Here is a 20,330-nt window from a genome sequence, read left to right on the forward strand (position 1 = left end):
CCATGTTCTAGGTTCCCTCCCAGCCCTGACATTCTGTGTTCTAAGCCCCTGCTCTCCCCTGCTCCGGCTTGATCTTCCGTGTCCTGAGGTCCTGACAAGCTCTGTGTATCTCTTACTCAGACTAGAGGCTCCCTCTATTACCTTCTTTGTGTCTGCCGGGGACTCTGCTCCTTGGGGGTGCCTTAAGATTGGTTCCTTGGAATTGGAATAGAGGGGAGTGAGTGCCCCAGGCCCACCATCATCCTAGCTTGCTCTGTGGATGCTTTCTCTCGTTGTCCCCTCCCCACCTCCTGCCCCTCCTCTTGACCCCTGCATGGCGCGGCTTCCCCACACTTTCTCCTACCTCCTAGACAGCATCTCCCCAGGTCCCCTTTGTCACCAGCTGATCTCTGCTTGGGAGGCCCCTCGGTGGGGCAGAGTAGTGACTTGAGGCTCTGTTTTAGCTTGTGACGTGGGGCGCTGGGGCCCGGACTGCAGACACTTCTGCAACTGTAGCTACAACCACGGGAGCTGTGATCCAGTGAGCGGGCAGTGCATCTGTGAGGCCGGCTACACTGGCCTGCGCTGTGACCAGAGTGAGTGCCGCCCGTGGCGGGGGATGGGGTCCTGTGCCCTATGGAAGGAAGATCTCCTGGGTCACAGAGGGGACTCCTTTCTTCTGTGCCTGTCTCCCCAGGCCCACTCCCTTCCCCTCACCGATGGGGGTGGGAGCCTCAGAATTCTGGCCAGACTTGCCTCTTTCCAGTGGGCTGAGCAGGACCCTTCTACTCTGAGCTCATCTAGACCAATGTCTGGGGCTGGGAGGGGGAAATATCACAGCCTGTTTCTATTCCCATCATTAAAACAGAGGACGGCTTGACAAAGCATTGTCTTACTAAAAAGGGAGTTTTTATAAGATTAAGAGATTTAGAGCTAGAAGGGACCTCTGAAGTCATCTAGCCCAAGCCCCTCTTTTTACATTGGAGGAAACTGAGGCTGGCAGAGGTTAAGTGACTTCTCCAAAGTCACATCAGTAGTAAGCATCAGGAGCAGGTTTTGAACCCAGATCCCCTGACTGAAGTCAATACTCTCTCCTGTGCCAGACTCTTTTTGTCTTAAGTCAGAAGACATGGACCTGTAACAAGGGGCGTGCTGCAGTGGAAAGGTGGCTGGCTTTGAGGTCAGGAGAGCTGATTCAAACGCCTATTCAGCCCGCTTATCTGTGAGACTTTCAGAAAGTCACTTCCCTCCCGTTCTGTAAAATCAGAGCGTTGGACTGAGTGACCTGTAAAGTCCCTTGGGCTCTGAATGGATGATCTGGACCCGTTTGGAGCTTAGCTCAGTCACTGGAACAAGGTGGCCTTGGCTAAAAGTGGACCCAGGCATGCCTTCCCGGGCCATGGTGGGGTCTTTCCTGGACCACCCTAGCTCCTTCCCCACTGCTCATGACTCTGACCCCAGGCTGTGTCCGGACCCGGCCGAGTAGGCCAGCGAGCTCTCGCTTTGTCTTTGGAAGACGTTAGGCTTTAAAGAGGCCCCAACCCACCCCCACCATGGTCAATGCTCATCCTCCAGACAGAGGCAAATCTGGTCTGATTTCTGAGCTTCTCTCCCCGCCTCCTATCAGTGAAGGGCAGGAGGTGGGCCTGGGAAGAGAAGGAGCCCACCTTGGGCCTTAACCATGTGTCCGTGTGTCTCAGAGTGTCCGCAAGGCTGGTTTGGGCAGAGCTGCAGCCGGCTGTGCCAGTGTGACCACGGAGCAGCCTGTGACCACGTGAGCGGGGCTTGTACCTGTGGGGCCGGCTGGAGGGGAACCTTCTGCGAGCGGGGTGAGTCTGGCAGCGCCCCTCCGCCACCATACCCGGGGAGCTGAAAGGCTGGAATTAAGGACAAGGCCCTGGGTCCTAGGTCAGCCCCCTGGCGGCCAGAGTGTGCCCAGCTCTGGAAAGAGGAGGATGCCTGGGCGGGGGAGGGGGGTCCTCTCCTAAGGATAATCCTGAAAAGTCTGCAGGGAGATATTTGGCCTGGCCACGTACCTGTGCCACAGGGGTCCTGGTGTGCTGGGGAGAGACAAGACACAGGCAGGTGGGGGGGAAGCCGGGAGATGTTCCATGAGCCTCTGTCCGTGCAGGGAGCTCCCAATGAAGAAACTCACTTCCAATCCAGATGAGCACCTTCTCTGTAATTTATGGTCTTAGATAATGGCCTAGAGGGCTGAGAGGGGGACTGATAATGATCCTAATAGCAGTAACAATAACAGTAATGATAGAGGCAGTGAGGTGGTGCAGCAGATAGAGCACCAGGCTTGGAGTCAGGACGACCTGAATTCAAATCTGGCCTCAGACACTCACCAGCTGGGTGACCCTGGATAAGTCACCTCACCCTGTTTGCCTCAGTTTCCTCATCTGTATGAGCTGGAGAAGGAAATGGCAAACCACTGCAGTACCTTTGCCAAGAAAACCCCAAATGGGATCGTGGAGAGTCAGACGCAGTTGAAACACCTGAACAACAAATAGTAACAACAGCAACAACAACAATAATGATGTTGATAGGGACTAGACCTGTGATTTCATTGATGCAGCTAGGCGGTGCAGTGTGGAGAACACGAGGTCTGGGTTCATGAAGATCTGAGTTCAAATCCAGCCTTAGACACTTGCTAGCTGTGTGACCCTGGGCAAGTCATACTTAACCTTGGTTTGCCTCAGTTTCCCCAACTGTAAAATGAAGATCGTAATATGTACCTACCTCCCAGGGTAATTGTGAGGATCAAAAGAGATAATAGTTGTAAAGTGTTCAGCACAGTGCCTGGCACATAGTAGATGCTATATCAATGTTATCTATCATTAGCTATTATTGATATAGACTTTACTAATGAAGGGCGGGTAACTTCTCTGCAACTTACGGCCGCTTAGAAGTGAAAGGACTTACCCAGGGTCACACAGCCCGGATATGTCAGAGGAAGGACAAGAACTTCTCAAACGCCAGAGCTGACTCAGTCTTCACTAGAGAAGTAGGTGAGGGAAGCCCAGGAAGAGTGAGGTCGATGGTAGAATGTGCTCTACCCCAGGCTTTCTCTTGTTACAGCAGATAATAATAATAATAATAACACATTTCTCTGGTGCTTTGGGGTTTAAAAGCTATTACCTCCCATCGATCTTGTGTGGTAGATAGAGAAAATATCATTGTTCCCATTTTAGAGATGAAGACCTTGAGGCTGGGTGGTGTCCCTATGTTCATAGAGCAAGGCCGTATTGGAGCCAGGATTTTGTCTTCTGGTCTCTCTTTCCTCCAAGCCTGGAGCTTTTATAGGCAAACTTTTTTTTTTGATGAGGCAATCAGGGTTAAGTGACTTGCCCAGGATCACACGGCTAGTGAGTGTTATGGGTCTGAGGCCAGATTTGAACTCAGGTCCTTCTGACTCCAAGGCCAGAGTTCTATCCACTATGCCACCTAGCTGCCCCGAGCCTGGAGCTTTTATTCTCATCGTATCACAGAGTCTCTCCTCCAGCAGCAAGACGTTCCATTCTCTAGTGGAAAGGGAACCTAATTGAAGGTCAGGAAGACCTGAGTTCAAATCCCACCTCGGGTACTTCCAGCGGTGTGATCCTAGACAATATAGTTAACTGCTCTGTGCCTCAGTTTCTTTGTTTGTAAAACGATGGAGTTGGCCCCTTTCAGCTCTCCATCTCTGACCCAAAGATGTTAGGACTGAGCTCAGTCTTCTCACTCTTCCAGCAGAGGGGCCTTTGGTCTCCCTGACCCACTGGGAGGGAGCTCAGGGCCCTCACCTTATACCCTTCTCCATGGCAAAGCATGGATTTGGTCACTGCTTTCCTCTGCCTTCCCCTCTCTGCTCCCCATGCCTAACACTTTCCCTCCCTTGTTCATCTGAACTCCTTGATCTCAACTCGCTCTGTCTGGGTGGCATCAAAGGTCAGTGGGATTGTTCTTTGCTTCCTAGAAGCAACCTGGAGAAAGAGGTAAGGGCTGGAAAAGAGCCAGCCAGCCTTCAGAACAAAAGATCTCAGACATTATTTCGTGCAGAATGAAATGATCTCAATCCTGTCCCTCCTTACTGCATGTATGATGCCCCTGCATCAGGGAGGGAAAGAAGGGTGATCATGAGTGGGCCGCATGTGGCATAAGCGGGTTAGGAATCTTGGAGAAAAACTCCCGTGCTTTCAGCTCCCAGTTTGCCAAAAGCAATATATTCTTGGGTGGTGGAACATCCCCGTTGCTTTCCTGGCCTGGCCTGGGGCAGGGGAATGGGCCCCCTGCCTTAGCCCACCAATGAGGGAGGGGGAAGCGCTGCAAGGGTGAGGAAGCCATCCACACTGCAGTTCACAAGCTGGTGCTTCTCTCCCCTAGGTCTTTGGCTGTCGATAACTTACCCTCCTGCCAATCCTGTTGGCATCTGTCAAATACCTTGAGCTTCTGGGGTACCCTGCCATAAGTAGACGCCTTGAGAGGAGCCGAGGAAAAAGAGATGGCTCCTACCCAAGGGGCCTCTGTTAACCCTGCTCCCTAGAGGAGGTGCCCAGGGCCTCTTCTAGGGCCACATGACTCCCCCAAACCCCAGCCCCGGGAGGCCCAGGCTAGGAAGGGCCAGAATATCGAGGGCTCAGGCTATAATGTACTCTGGTTCAAAGGATGCAGGACAAGGTCTACTTGAGCCAGGCTGTGTTTTTCTCCCCTACCTTTCTTCTTTCCCCTTTTTTTTCCTGTTGTTTACATACTTCCTTCCTGTATCATTGAGACATCATTTCAGTGACCCCTCTGGGGTTCTGGATATCAGAAGAGGGGAGGAGTGTCCTCCTAGGCAAACCTACATCCCTGTCTTGTTAGGGGGCCAGGTGTGGGTTTCCAATCTTTCTCAGGTCTCTGGGCAGCAGGTTTTCCTCTCACATCTGTAGATGCCATGGAAACCAAGCCACTGAGATTTTCCTAAGAAAAACCCAGCCTGTGGCTTAGTGGGACAAGGACAGAGGCCTGGGGGACTGGCTAATGTGCAGTTGGGAGGGACTTTGTCTGTCTGGGGAGGCCGGAAGGAAAGGAAGACATCAGGCTTGGCTAACCTGTGCTATTCTGAGCTGGTTAGAGGCGAATCCTCAAAGATTATAAAAATTAGATTTAAAGCTAGAAGGGACCATGTATGCCAAACCCTCGGATTTAACATGTGAGCAAATTGAATACAAGAATGGTAAAATCTCGTGCCCAAGGTCAGGATAGATCATAAATTGAGAGATGGAAGGAACTTTAGAAACCATCTTGGCCAACCCCTTGATTTTACAGATGAGGAAACTGAGGCTCAGAAAGGAAAAGTGACTAGTCTAAGGCCTCATAGGAGAGGTGTCAGCAGCCAGATTTGAACTGAAATCCTCTGACTCTTTCAGCACTCCATCAAAATCCCTGTCCCCTCCACACCTGCCCCCAGCCCATCTAAAGGAAAGCATGAGGGCAAAGGGGCCGCTTCCTCACTGCCTGGTGACTGTGTCCCGTACAGAATGCCCTGCTGGCTTTTTTGGCCTGGAGTGCCGGGGTGCTTGTCAGTGTGCCAACGGGGCCCCCTGTGATCACGTGAGCGGCGGCTGCCTCTGCCCCGCCGGCTGGATCGGCCCCAGCTGCAACCAGAGTGAGTGGTGGTCCTGGCTGGGCTAGGATCTAGTCGTGGCTTAGCTTGGGGGATGGGGGAGCCCGTGTGTCCCTGACACATTGAGGGAGATGAGGGGAGGAGAGGGTGGTCTGTGGCAGGGGAGCACACGGCAGGAGGAGCCAGCCCAGGGCTGAAATGCTGGCTGGGATCCTGGAGAGTAGCCCGTAATGACTGGCGGATCATCTCCTCCAGTGGCCTCGGTTTTCCTTGTACTGTGCTGTCTGGGGTACGTGGTGTGGACCTTGGTGGAATGGAGGTTCCTGAAAGCAGGACCTGTTTCCTTTCTATCTTTTTATCTCCAACGCCTGGCACCCAGCACCTAGTAGGCATTTAAGAAATGCTTGTTGAAATGTGTTGAGTAGGGCCTGGAGGCGTGTCAAACAGATGGAGAAGGGCTCATCCCAGGCCTCAGGGAATGGCCTAAGCAAGCCTAGGCTCTTGCAGCTCCTTCCCTCCCAGGGTCCTGGTCCTCCCTCCCTCTGCCCCTTCTTCCTCCTCCCCCTCTTCTCCCCACTGGGGGCTCCTGCTCCCAGTCTCTTCTGGTCAGCATCTAAGCCTGCTTCTCTCCTTGCAGGCTGCCCAGCTCACACCTATGGGGACAATTGTAGCCTGACCTGCAGCTGCTTCCATGGGGCCTCCTGCCATCCAGTCAGTGGGCAGTGCCTGTGTGCCCCCGGCTGGATGGGGCCCACCTGCCAACAACGTAAGTCCTGGGTCCCCAGCCGCCCTCCTCTCTGCCCACTGTTCACTGGGGTAGCAGCTTCTAGGGGCTCGAGGAAGGGGAGAAGGTGGCTGCACGCTTCATCTATGTCTAGGGAAAGTTCTTCCCTTCAGATCTTCCCCGCTTCTCTCTGGTTTTCTCGCCTGCCCTCTGGAGGGCATGGTGCCAACCTCTACCTGAGGTTCTCTCTGCTTCCCTCCAGCTTGTCCACCAGGGCTATATGGATCAAATTGTCACCAACGTTGTCTTTGTCGGAATGGTGGGACCTGTGACCCCGTCTCAGGCCATTGCTTGTGTCCAGAGGGGTGGGTTGGTCTGGCCTGCGAGCAAGGTGAGCCTGAAAGAAAAGAGCCAGAGGGAGGGACGGAGGGGAGTGGTGTGTGTGAGGAGGGAGCCCGGAGATGGGTCTGAGCGTCCTGAGGACAGAGCGGACCTCCCCAAAGCCTCATGTGGGGTTTTATGGGCATGCCTCGTGTGTGTGTGAGTGTGAGAGTGTGAGTGTGTGTGAGTGTGAGTGTATGTGTGTGAGTGTGTGTGTGTGACTGTGAGTGTGTGTGTGTGTGTGTGTGTGTGTGTGTATCTCACTTGTGTGCACGTATACAGGTGACGGCCTTGGCCTTGGAGTAAGGAGAGCCCTCTGTTCAAATCCCAGCTCTGACATTTGCTAGCTTTGTGGTCATGAACCAGCTTCGGTTTTCCTCATCTGTAAAGCAGAAATAACATTAGGACTTCCTATCCCACGGAGGTCAATGTAGGGAAGGTGTTTTATATCCCTTAAAGCGCCATAAAAACGTGAGCAATAATTGTGGGATCATGGTGGGAATCAGGTTGACCAGAGGACTCAAGGTGATGCCCCAGTTATTGCTGGGAATCCGGTTGACCAGAAGGCTGATGGTGATACCCGTGGCATCAGCGGGGATTGGTCTGAGATCCTGGAATCTGGCACAAGCTAGAAGGGGTCTCAGAGGCCGCCTCTTCCCTCCTCACCTCCATTCTATAGGTGGAGAAACTGAGGCCCAGAGAGATGGAGGTCACACAGAGAGTAAATGTCTTCTCGTGTTCCTCCTCTCCCTGGGGGTCCTGGCAAACTCCAGGAAAGGGAGTGGCAGAGAGGGGGAGGAGGAGCAGAGACGGGGCGTAGCAGCTGTCTGGCCAAGGCTCCGAGGCCTTCCAGGAGATCTGAGATGTGGAGAATTCAGAGCTCGAGGTCATTCCATCCAATCTTCCCATTGTACAGAAGAGGACATCGAGACCTAGCTAGGGCGCGGAGTGACTACCCAAAATCACACAGAGAGCACATAAAGGACGGTGGTTTAAAGTCGGGTGCCCTGACTCCAATCCCTTTCTTCTCCACATTAGACGGCTTCATTTATTCGGAGCAGGAGTCCGCCAATCAAACTCGCCCCTCCCAGGGGCACCCTGGTCCTTAGGACATGCAGAGCTTTGCAGTTTGTAAAGGGAAGGAGGCTCACATGAGACTCATTCCCAGTTTGGTCCCACCATGGGACCCTTCGTTGCCACATCTTTCTCTGTGTTGGCTTTCGAACAAATGGGAATGGAGATACTCGGCCCCCACCATCCTCCCGACCAGGAAGGATGGCCAGCCCCAGCAGGGGCTTCTTCCTGGCCAGTTACCTCCCTGGGACACTGGGGATTCTCTTGTCATTCTTGGCTTCCCTAGAATGCCTGCCTGGGAAGTTTGGGGCTGACTGTCAGAAGAGCTGTGACTGCTTGAACGGGGGCCACTGTGACCGGCGCACAGGGGAGTGCACCTGCTGGGCTGGTTGGACTGGAGACAAGTGTCAGAGCCGTAAGTGGCCATCACCCGGACACCCACACAAGCCATGTCCTCAGATACACTAAACACAGAAACACAGATGCGTGTACACACATATGATCAACACACATGTACAAATGAACATAGACACACAGATACCGTTTCCATTCAATTCAATAAACATTTATTAAGCACCTACTATGTACCAAGCAACAGGGATTTAAAAAAAAGACAAAAGATAGTCCTTGTCCTCAAGGAACTTACATTCTAACAGATACATATGTACATATGCAGGCAACAAACAATTATTGAGCACCTACTGTGTACCAAGCACAGAGCTAGGTTTGGAGGATAGAAGTACAATCAATGAAACAGCCCCTGTTCAAAGGAGCTTACATTCCAATGTGGGAGACAAGAAGATGTGTGTATAGAATACATAAAAGGAGACTATAGATATTAGGTAGTTAGGGAGGGAGGGCACTCACAGTCAAGGGAATCCAGAAAGGCTTCGTGTCCAAGGTGGTGGTGGAGCTGGACACCCAGACAGGAGATGCAGCTTGTCTCTAAGCAGGAGTCAGGAGGGAATGTATTCCAGGTATGGTGAATGGTCAGTGCAAAGGTGTGGAGGTGGGAGACGGAGGGTCGTGTGTGAGGAACAGAGGGAGGAGCCGTCAGACCAAATCAGAGAGGGCTGGAGGGGGAGGAATGTGCAGTGAGTCTGGAAGACAGGGTGGAGCTTCAAAAACTAGACAGGGCAGTTCCTTTTATGAATTATTTTATTATCAATATATATTTATAATTAATTTATATTTGTAAGAATTTATTCTTTTGAGTCTAGAGGCATAGGAAGCCATGAATATAGAGTTAGAAGAATGCTAGGCAGATGCCACCTAGTCCTTTTACAGATGAGGAAACCGAGGCTCAGGGAGCTGAATGACTTTGCCCAGGTAGTAGAGGTAACATCAGAGGTGGAGTGTGAACTTAGGTCAGTGCCCTTTGCCCTTTGCCACACTAGCCTACCATAAATAGACATGAACATGCATGCCCACAGTCACAGAAGTCAGGAAAGAAGGAAGGAGGAAAGGAGAGAGGGAAGGAAGGAAGGGAAGTAGGGAGGAAAGGAAGGAAGGGAAGTAGGGAGGAAAGGAAGGAAGGAAGGAGGGAGGGAAGGAAGGAAGAGAAAGAAAGAGGAAAGGAAGGAAGGAGAGAGAGAAGGAAGAAAGGAGGGAGGAAGGAAGGAAGAGAAAGGAGGAAAGGAAGGAAGTAGGGAGGGAAGGAATAAGGGAGGGAGGGAAGGAAGGAAGGAAAGAGGAAAGGATAGAGGGAAGGAAGGAAGGGAAAGAAGGAAGGAAGAGAAGAAAGAAAAGGAAGGGAGGGAGGAAGGAGAGAAAGCAGAAAGGAAGGAAAGAAGAAGGGAAGGAAGGAAGAAAAGAAGGGAGGAAGGAAGGGAGGGAGAGAGGAAGGAAAGAAGGAGGGAGTATTTATTAAGTGCTTACTGTATGCCAGGCACTGTGCTAAGCACTTTACAATCATTATCTCATTTAATCCTCACAATAACATTGGGAGGTAGGCGCTATAATTATCCTCACTTTACAAATGAGAAAACTGAGGCAAACAGAGGTCAAGTGACTTACTCGGGGTCACACAGCTAGTATGGGCCTGAGGTTGAAATTAAACTCGGGTCTTCCAGACTCCAAGCATAGTACTCTGTCCCCTGGTTCTCCTGGTTTTCCTGGTTCTCCAGCTGCTCCTGAGCACAGATGTAAGTCACAGATGAGGCTCGCATCATTCACCCCTAAATGCTGTCCCCTAAAAGCCCAGACCGAAACTGAGCTGGGTGCACCCACACAGGCACACCTAAAAGCATACCAAGTCACAGAAACCCAGACACATACACCCTGGAAGGGACATGCACCATCATGCCTGACACACATGCACACACAGAAGCAGATTTCCTTCCACATGTGTGTCTCCCTTCCGTGTATGCTCCTCAAATGTAGTCACAGAGCTAGACCTAGTCTTAGTCGTGGCTGCATGAACACGTCCACACTCGAGGCAGGTGGGGTCTGCCTGGTCTCATACACGGAATCGCCTGTGCCGTCCCTCCCTCCCACATTCCCTGAGCCCTCGTCCGTTAGCCTGGCCAGCGCGTGTGTGCTCGGAGCTAACCCCTCCTGGGACTGTAGCCCATCGCTCCCTTTCTTCTGGCATTATTGCTCCAGCTCCCTGGTGATTCAGTCCCCCACCCAGGTCATCGGTCATGCTGGACCTGCCAGCTTCCTGGGGCCCCGGCTCTGGCCACTAGGCCAGCGTCGGGTCTCCCTGCACTGTGAGCGTTGGTACAGGAAACCAGCTGAGAGCACTCCCTCTGTCCCAGCTGTGAGGGTGAGAGGGGAGGGTGTTATTTAGACCAGCTGCCTGCCAGCCAAGCCAACATCAGGGGATGGCCCTGAGTCCGGAGTGTTCTTCTGGGCCAAGCATCCCTCTCCTCTGCCCTGTGGCGGCCTCACTTCCTTTCTGCTGCTTCTCCTGAGGCTGGTCGGTCCCAGCCCATGTATGGGAAGGTCCAGCTAACGGAGGATGAGGCAGGCAGGCAGGCCTGGATGTGTTTGAGTGCAGAGGCTTAGGAAAAGTCAGAATCCAAAGATGGTAGGCCCCAGCCCCAAGCCTAGACTAAGCCCCATGGTGGGGGAAAGGCGGGCAAAGTCATCTGGGGGGGCCTGGCTGGGCCTTCTGCCCTTCACACGCACTGACTTCAGCCTAGGCTCCTTAAACCTGCCTGCTGGCTCTGGCCCAGTGACCTTGCCCCAGACAGAAACCTGACCCACTGCCTGGGGGTTTAAGCAAACAAAAAACAGAGAGCTCCTTCCTTCTTCTAGAGAGGGAGGTTTGGATTGGCCCAGGAAACCCTGAGAGCAGACAGCCTTCTCCCCTTGCCTCACCCTCTGCACCCCTTGTGCATCTGCTTTGCTACAGCCTGTCCAGAGGGCACATTCGGGCTGCGCTGTGCCCAGCAGTGCGACTGTCGACCTGGTGTGCCAGTCTGCCATGCTGTCACGGGCACCTGCCTCTGTCCCCCGGGCTGGCGGGGCCAGCGATGTGAGAAAGGTGAGAGACTGGGGAAGGGACAGCCCTGGGCCTGGAGAAGCCAAAGGGGCCTGCCAGGGGCCAAGCGGGGTTTCCTGCCCCTTTATTCCCTGGTCCCTCTGGTCCCTGCTCCTTCCTTTCCTCCCCTCCCTCCCCTTTCTCTTCTCCCTCCTTTCCTTCCCCTCCCCTTTCTTCCTCACTTTCCCTTCTCCTTCCTCCCCCTGCCCTCCCCTTCCCTCTTCTGCCTTCTCCTCTCCTCTGTCTCTTACTTTCCTTCCCTCTGCGCTTCACTTCTCATCTCCTGCTGCCCCCTCCTCCTCTCCTTCCAGATCATGAGCGCTGTAGTTAAGGACCTGGGTTCTGGGTTCCCACCTCCTTCACCTGGTGACCTCGCTGGGCCTCAGTTTCCTCACCTGTAAAAGGAGGGAGTTGGCCTGGATGGCCTTCCAGGAGAACCTCGATCCCTTTCTTCCCTTCCATCATCTCCTAACCTCTCCCAGCCTCTCCCTTTGCCTTTCCCTCTTCTCCCCCAAACTTCAAACCTGCATGAAAGAGAAGACAGAAGACGGTCCTGGGGGAAATGTGCAGCCAGGCCCCTTGTACCTTTGCAGCTCAAACTTTGGGCCATCAGCTAGGAACCCCAACACCTGAAGCCCTGACCAGGGAGGACGGGGCGGGGTGCCTGTGTCTGACAGCTCTGTCCTGCCCCCAGCCTGCTCCTTGTCCCTATCCCCGGCCCTGCACATCCCCCTCCCCCAAGGGGCCCTCATAGGTTCCTGCTCTGGTCTCTGCAGTCTGCCTGCCAGGCTGGTTTGGAGAGGCCTGTGCCCAGCGCTGTGCCTGTGCCCCTGGCATTGCCTGTAACCACATCACCGGAGAGTGCGGCTGTCCCCTCGGCTTCACCGGCCTCGGCTGTGAGCAAGGTAAGCACCAGGACGTGAGCCCGTGAGCCACAGCACGCCAGACCTTTCTATCCTCCATGTCTGTCCAAGCTCATGCTCATTGCTTCCATGACACCGTCTGTCCATCTCGCCCTCTGCCGTCCCCTTCTCCTTCTGCCTTCGATCTTTCCCAGCATCAGTCTCACGTAGACTATGGTAACAGACTCCACCTTCTCCCTGTGTCTCTGGTTGCTCCTTTCCCCAATCCATCCTCTATAGAGATAGCTCCGTTTTCTCCTGCTTAACAACCTTCTGTTAAGTTTGCCTACCAATTAAATTAGAAGCTGCTTGTCCCACAGAAGACACTCAAGGCCTTCTACAGTCTAACCCGGCCCCTTCTTTCTTGTCCAGTCCTCACATATTCGCTAGGGATAGGAAATGGAGCTATGATTTGATTGATAGAAGGGCAAACCCCCTATCAATGTAGATCTGAACCTTCTTTGAAAATTGAAGTCTAATGGGGTATAGAAATCTATCCTGCCCTACAGGAAATAGAAGGGGAAGGGGATAAGGGGCGTAGGGTGATAGAAGGGAGGGCAGATTAGGGGAAGGGGTATTCAGAATGCATGCCATCTTGGGGTGGGGGGAGGGATGAGATAGGGAGAAAATTTGGAACTCAAAATCTTATGGAAGTGAATGTTGAAAACTAAAAATAAATTAATGAATTAAGAAAATTATAGTCTTAGGGAGTTGCCTAGACCACTGAGAGGTTAAGTGACTTGTCCACACAAAGGCAGAATAGGTCAGAGGCAGGACTTGAACTCAGGTCTTCCTCTCTGCTGCACTATGGCTGCCTCCCTATGCAATATTCAAGGCAAACTAGACTCTGTCCCCCATTCTCATGGGTCCTCTTACCTCTGTGTCTTTGTTCATATTATCTTCTGTATTGAAAAATAATAACAATAACAATAGCAATGATGATGCTAATGTGATGATGATACCTGGTGTTTCTATAGCACCTACTATGTGCCAGGCACTGTGCTAAGCAAATATTATCTCATTTGCTCCTCACAACAACCCTGGGCAGTAGGTGCTATTATTATCCCCATTTTACATTTGAGGAAACTGAGACAAACAAGTGACTTATGCAGGGTTACACAGCTAGTAGGTGTCTGCATCGGGAATAGACTCTCCCTTATCTGATTCTGTTGAAGTCCCTTCCTCCTTCCCTTCAAGGACCGCTCAGAAGCTACCTCCTCCATGAAGCCTTTCTTCTCCCTCCCCGTTGACATTGATCATGCCCTCGTCCTATTTCCTCGGAAGACTTTTCTCTGGATCGTTTCTTCTCCCTCATGTCCTACATTGTATTATACTTATTTTCAGACTTGTATCTCTACCCACAGCCCTTAGTGCTAATAGATGGTAAGTTCCTTGAGGGCAGGGATTGTCTAGTTTATCATTTTTGTATCCCAGGTGCTTAGCCTGGTGTTCTACACACAGCGGGGGCAAACATTTGTTGATCTGAAATGAAACCATGAATGAAAATGAATAAAAAATCATTTATTAAGTGCTTGCTATATGCCCAACAATTGAATTAAATTTGCTGAGTAGGATTAGGGAGGCTTGACACGTCTCACGGTGTTTCCTCTCACCAGCCTGTCGGCCTGGGACCTTTGGTGTGAACTGTGGCCAGGTGTGCAAATGCTCCAGTGAAAACCAGGACTGCCACCCAGCAACAGGGGAGTGTGTGTGTGCTGCTGGCTTCTATGGTAGCGGCTGCCGACTCCGTGAGTATCACGCGCTGGGGCGTGGGCACCTCCGTGGCAGTAGCATCTTCCCCTTCTCGCACCGGTATCCATGCTGCACCCAAGCCTAGCAGGAGTCCGTGGGCTCCTACCACCTTCTTTCCTCCTCAGCCCTTGCCTCCCTGCAAAGTAAAGGACTCAGAGTTTTGGGAAGCTGGGGGCCCAGCTAGGTCCAGTCCCCAGGAGGCTGGGTAGGTGTTCCCCACTGACTGCACCTCCCTCTCTCTTCTCTGCAGGGTGCCCCCCTGGGCGCTACGGCCCTAGCTGTGAGCGCCCGTGTGCGTGTCAGAACGGGGGCTCCTGCGATGCCAGCACGGGTGCCTGCCGCTGTCCTCCTGGCTACGTCGGTGCCGACTGTGGCTTGGGTGAGTCGGGGACCCCAGACTGGGGATACAAGACAAGCCTGTCTCTGCTTTACACTGGGACCGGGGAAGGAGGAGGAGTGAGCCCCCCAGTAGGGGGAGGGGAGGAGCAGAGCCAGCCCCTCACAAGGATAAGACTTGCCCCTTGGATATGGCCAGGGGAAGGACGGAATCACAGACTCAGATTTTTGTAAGATCCTGTTACTTGGAGCCTGAGGAGATCACAGATTTAGAAATGGAAGGAAGAAGCTCTTAGAATCTACCCTAGACCAGCCCCTTCATTCTGCAGGTGAGGAAACTGAGTCCCAGGAAAGTAAAATGACACCCTAGAAGCAGCTAGGTGGTGCCATAGTGCACAGAACATCGGGCTTGCAGTCAGGAAGACCTAAGAGCTAATCTGGCTTCAGACACTTGCTAATTATGTGACCCTGGGCAAATCATCCTTAGTATTCTCATCTGCAAAATGGGTATAATAACAGCACCTACCTCCCAGGTGTGTTGTAAGGATCAAATGAGGAAATATTTGTAAAGTGCTTTGCACAATGCCTTGCACACTTAATAAGTGCTTGTTTTCTTCTTTCCTTCCTTCCTTCCCTGCCTCTCTCCCTCCCTCCTTCCCTTTCTTCCTTCCTTCCTTCCTTCCTTCCTTTCTTTCTTTCTTCCTTTCCTCCCTCCTTCCCTTCCTTCCCTCCTCCCTCCCTCCCTTCCTTCCTTCCTCCTTCCTTCCCTCTCTTTTTCCTTCCTTCCTTCCTTTCTTCCTTCCTTCCTTCCCTCTTTCCCTCCCTCCCTCCCTTTCTCTCTCCCTCCCTTTTTCCTTCCTTCCTTCCTTCCTTCCTCCCTCCCTTCCTTCTTCCCTCCCTCCCTTTTTCCTCCCTTCTTTCCTTCCCTTCCTCCCTCTCTCTCTCCCTCCCTCCCTTCCTCTCTTTTTCCTTCCTTCCTTCCTTCCTCCCTCCCTCCCTTCCTCCCTTCCTTCCTCCCTCCTTCCCTCTCTTTTTCCTTCCTTCCTCCCTTCCTTCCTCCCTCCGACCCTCCCTTCCTTCCTTCCCTGAAATCACGTAAGGGTCTGGGCCAGTGAACGTTCTTCTGTACCACACTGCCACCTTTCATTTCAAAGATGAAGAAACTAAGGCAGATTGAGAGGCACTAAATTGCATTAAGGACTTCAGGCATTATGTAGCAAAGCTGAGGTTGGATGCTTGGTCCTCTGACTTCAGATGCAGTCCTCTCTCCTCTCTCCTCTCTCCTCCACTGCCCAGATGTTGGAGGGGACCTCAGGGGCAATCTAGTCCAATCCATCCCCTGAAGTGAATCATAACAGCTAGAATTTATAATTTTTAGAATAGATAGCTAAAAAAAGCCAGCTTTTACAATTATGATCTCATCTGATCCTCTCAACAACCCTGGGAAGTAGGTCCTGCTATTATCTCCAGTTTACAGATGGGGAAACTGAGGCAGGCAGTGGTGCAACAACTTGCCCCAGGGTCACACAGGTAGGAAGTGTATGAGGCTGGATTCAAACTCAGGTCTTTGGCATCCAATGAAGGCAGTGTGGCCCAATAGAGTAGAGCCCTAGTCTTGGAGTCAGGGACCTGGGTTTGAATCCCAGCTCCAAGGCTTGCTTTTCTGTGACCTTGATGCCTTCTGCCCTCTCCGCTTTAGAGGCTTACGCTGTAAAACCAGGGAGTCACTCCATGACTTCCAGGGTCTTGTCCAGCTCGAAATCTCTGCTGCCGTGACCTAATTAGCAAAGCAGCCAAGATTTTCCAGAAAAAAAAAAAAAACGTATTGACAGTGTCAAAAATACCAATGCTTCAGGCGCCTCTTCGGAGGCCAGGAAACACACGGCATGAGATGAACTCCTATTTCTAATTGTTTTCTTGACTTTTAAAAGAGAAAAAGAAATCTTTATTTTCAGTGGTTAGCTATTAAAAGAGAAAGAAAGAGGTGGGTACGGTTTCAGCTGTGGCCCCAAAATGAGCCAAAAGGGACAAATTTATATCGCCCTGGACGCATAGATTCAGAGCAGGAAAGGGCGGACCTCACAGGCCTCGTTTTCCAAATGAGGGCAAGTGAATGAAGAAAGGAGGTTGGGACTCAAAACGCCCCTGCTCAGCCCTGTTTGTTAATAAGAAGGCTACTTAGAATCATAGAAGCTGAGCTTGGACCTTCAAGATAACCTCCCTCACTTCACAGATGAGGAAACTGAGACTCAGAGGTTTAAATGACTCTCTGAAAGTCACAGAGCTAAGTATTGCAGGTAGGATTTGAACCCAGGTCCTTGGGCCTCTTTCTGTCTCCCACACTGCCTCTCACTTTTATAATAATTAGGGATTCTACCCTTTGGAGGCATACAGATTGGCTGGATTTGGAGTCCTCAAGGCTGGTAATGGCAGCTGTGGCTGGCTATCCATCTCTCCTGACCTTTTCACGGCTTTGTGGAAACTCTTTGAAGATGCCTCCAGTTCCAGGATGAGGGGTTACGGGCCAAGAGTGGGAGGTCGAGGGGTAGGGATTTTGAGGGCTGGTGTCTTTGGAGGACTCAGAGACTGAGTCCTGGCCCAGGATGGTATCTGAAGAAGCATCATGCCCTAGGACATGTTTCTAAAAGGTGCGTGATCCATCACCAAGCATATATTAAGCCCCTACTATATGCCAGACACTATGCTAAGCTCTAGGGTTACAAGAAAAAAAATGAAAGTTTTGGCCTCCCTCCATAAACTTTTAGTCTATTGGGGGAACTAATGTGGATGCAGATGAGTATACAAATAAGACGGTCCCCTCCCCTTGGGAGGACTTAATTTAGCAGAAGCCGGATGATCACTCGTCAGATATATTATCATGGATATTCCTTTTGTGTCTGAGTTAGACCAGACAGCCTCTGGGTTCTTTCCTGCTCTTAAAAATCATCGATTCTGTGAAGCAAATAGAAAATATATACAAAGGACTTTGGGGGAAGGAATCACTGGTACCTAGGAGAAATGAGGAAAAACCTCCTCTGGGAGGATTAGGATTTGAGAAGGCTTCCTGGAGGAGGAGGCGGTACCCAGACTGGGCCTCATTTTACTGGGCAGAGGTAAGGAGGAATGTGTCCTTGGTCCAAGGCAGGAAAAGGAGAGTGGGGAATGGCTGGAGGTCCTGTTTGTCTAGAACACAGAGACTGCAAGCAGGGGGACACACTCCCCAGGATATCCCTCTCCTTTAGGGGAAAGGCACCTGGGTCATTAATGGAGCCTGGCCAGTGTGGCTCAGGGCCTCCATGCAGTCCCCCTTCCCTGGGGCAGAGAGCTGGAAGAAGCTGGGAACATTCTGTCACAGCAGCCCAGGACCCTTCCTAACCCCCCAGGGCACAGGAGCCTTTGAAGGGTTCAACCAGGAGGCCCTTGGCTGCCCCCGGCAGAATGTTTTCTGGCCAAATCTGAGGCTGGAGAGAAGGAGGGGTGGGGTGAGGGCGGAGATAGGGGTAGGGATGGGGTGGGTCACCCCAGCCAAAAATATGTCTACAGAAGGGGTTTTTCATCTGAGTCATATGGGGACTATTTCCCTCTCAGTACAATGAGCAAGCCTGCTTGGGCTGTGCACTCAAGGAGAATTTGAATCACTTTGCAAAGGAAACTGAGGCTGGAGGGGACAGAGGCCGGGGGTGGGCTGAGAGGGGTCGCTGCTGCCTCTGGGGGAGCTTTCCTGGAGGTGGAGAGAGCTCTGGGTACAGCAAGGACAAACCTTTCCCCTAGGCCCTTCCCTCAACTCCATTTTCCTCTGGACATTATTTCCTGATTACTCAGCGGTCTGGCTGGAGGTTTAGAACACAGAGCGAATGCTAGAAAGGGCCTCAGGGATCAACGGGGCCAACCCTTCATTTTACTGGGGAGGAGAAACAAGGCCCAAGGAGGTTCCATGATCCGAACAAGGTCATAGCATCACAGCTTAGAGATCCGAAGGGACCTTGGGTGCCGTCTAATCATCATTTTACAGATGAGGAAACAGAGGCTCAGACTCACACCAGCATCACAGAGAGTAGCTCTGCCCACTTGGGCGTGGAAATGGATGCGGTTCTAAAGGTTTTGATCAGCTCCCAGACCACACAGATGAGACAGCCCCCAAGGGAGGAATTGGGTGACGGAGCTGTCCTCTGGCCAACCTGATTTGGCTAGTAGAATGTAAGATGACTGAGGGACACACCCCCAGGACAGGGCAGGGTCCCTGGTTCAGTGGCCACCAGGACCGGATCTGGGTGTGGTCCTTAACTTGCTTTCTGTTCTGCAGTCTGCCCGGATGGAAGATATGGTGTAGACTGTGCCCGTGTGTGCGCCTGTGGTGAGGGAGCGACCTGTGACCCTGTGCGAGGCACCTGTGTCTGCCCAGCTGGGAGAACCGGCCCCCGCTGTGAACAAGGTACGGAGTAGCCTCCCGGGGGGCTCACCCTTCGACATCTGTCCTCATCTTCTTGGCCTTTGGCAGGCTGACATCTTTTGACTCACTTCACAAATCCTTCTTAAGATTTAAGAATATAATATGTAGAACGTGGTGCCTCTCTCACACATGGACTCCCCAAAAGCTGACTTCCTCAGGTATGGGATGCCTCCCGTCAGAGCCATAGCTTGTGAGCCCCCACGGATGTGTCGCTTTATTTGGTCCATCAGAAAGAAACACACAACTCAAATCAGTGGGCATTTAGTAAGCACCTACTGGATGTCAGGGGATACAGAGACCTCAGAAATATTTTATTTGGTCAGTCAAAAAGAAACACATTGGTTCAGTTCAAATCAGTGGGCTTTTAGTAAGCACCTACTGGATGTCAGAGGATACAAAGACCTCAGAAACAGCCCCTGCCCTCAGGGAGCTTACCCACACAGCGCAGAATGAGAAGAAAAGATCCCCTTTCACAGCCATGAGGGATACATTCAATGGGAGGTTAGTTATCCCATCTCCAGGTGTGTATGTGTGGGGGTGGGAGGGAGGTGAGGTCCATACATTCAGAGAATCAATCACTTACCAATTACTTAAGTGCCTACTGTGTGCCAAGCCCACATTATCTGGAAACACATGAGATAAGCACACATATAGCGAGCGTACAGTCAGGACACACGTGTGGTAGGGATGTCTCACACCCCTGATGCTGTAGCATGGCTTCCATCCATTGGGGATGCCATCCTACTGCTCTCTACCGGTGTGTCCTTTCTGCTCAGTTATAGCATCCCTGCTGTCCAGCTGGGTGCTGTGTGCACCTGCTAGGCCTCTCCGATAGGGGTGTTTCCTGAGTTCTAGATAGTCTACAAGACCCAGTAGAAGCCCTCAAATTAGGATAAGGTCTATACTTTTGACCGCCCACCTTCTACTCTCACTAAACAACCTTGGCTCCAACCAACTCTCTGACTTAGGGTTAGATAGTTCCTTTTTCTTAACTCCTGTCAAATCTCTGATCATTGCTTTGCCTCCCTTGTCCCTTCAAACCATTTTGGGAATTCTATTATGAGAACCACAAAGGAGCCATGAAGGACCTGAGCTGGAAGCCTCTTTCATTTCCAGATCTATCCTTCCACATTTTATAATAAGGAGTGAAAAAAGAAAGCTTAAAAAAAGTTAACTAAAACTAAACAACTCATCGAGTCTGAACGAGTATGCAGTATACCGCACCCATGGGCCCTCACTTCTCACTGAAGGGAAGGAGGTACATTTGTTCATCTCCTTTTTCCTGGACAGACTCAGTCATTATAATTACATAGCATTCAGTTTCTTTTTGGGTTGCTTCTTCCATTTACATCATAGTTGGTTTGTACATTGTTTCCCTAGTTTTTCTTATTCCATTTTGCATCAGTTCAATAATCTTGTGCTTTTCTGAATTTTGTAAATTCACTGGGTTTTTTTTTTTTACACAATACAATAATATTTCATTATGTCTGTATTATTCAGTTGTTCAGTCTTTGTGATCCTATGGACCATAGCATACCAGTACTGTCCATGGGGTTTTCTTTCTTTCTTTCTTTCTTTCTTCCTTTCTTTCTTTCTTTCTTTCTTTCTTTCTTTCTTTCTTTCTTTCTTTCTTTCTTTCTTTCTTTCTTTCTTTC

The 20,330-nt window shown here is 51.4% G+C and overlaps 1 protein-coding gene across 4 annotated transcripts in view; it reads left to right on the top strand.

The window, feature by feature from the left end:
• LOC114029553 (multiple epidermal growth factor-like domains protein 6) overlaps positions 1 to 20,330 on the top strand; it is a 381,178-nt gene that overhangs the window by 344,288 nt on the left and 16,560 nt on the right. For 3 of the 4 annotated variants that reach the window (XM_027844048.1, XM_027844049.1, XM_027844052.1), the window contains 11 exons: positions 444 to 575; positions 1,680 to 1,808; positions 5,483 to 5,611; positions 6,207 to 6,335; positions 6,556 to 6,684; positions 8,035 to 8,163; positions 11,107 to 11,238; positions 12,012 to 12,140; positions 13,754 to 13,885; positions 14,140 to 14,268; positions 18,529 to 18,657. In XM_027844048.1, coding sequence (XP_027699849.1) covers positions 444 to 575; positions 1,680 to 1,808; positions 5,483 to 5,611; positions 6,207 to 6,335; positions 6,556 to 6,684; positions 8,035 to 8,163; positions 11,107 to 11,238; positions 12,012 to 12,140; positions 13,754 to 13,885; positions 14,140 to 14,268; positions 18,529 to 18,657 — 1,428 coding nt within the window. The remainder of the gene's footprint in view (positions 1 to 443; positions 576 to 1,679; positions 1,809 to 5,482; positions 5,612 to 6,206; positions 6,336 to 6,555; positions 6,685 to 8,034; positions 8,164 to 11,106; positions 11,239 to 12,011; positions 12,141 to 13,753; positions 13,886 to 14,139; positions 14,269 to 18,528; positions 18,658 to 20,330) is intronic. The other variant, XM_027844051.1, reaches the window with a different exon arrangement.

Source organism: Vombatus ursinus, unplaced genomic scaffold, assembly GCF_900497805.2.
Source record: "Vombatus ursinus unplaced genomic scaffold, bare-nosed wombat genome assembly UNPS02014932.1, whole genome shotgun sequence".
Lineage (NCBI taxonomy): Eukaryota > Metazoa > Chordata > Mammalia > Diprotodontia > Vombatidae > Vombatus > Vombatus ursinus.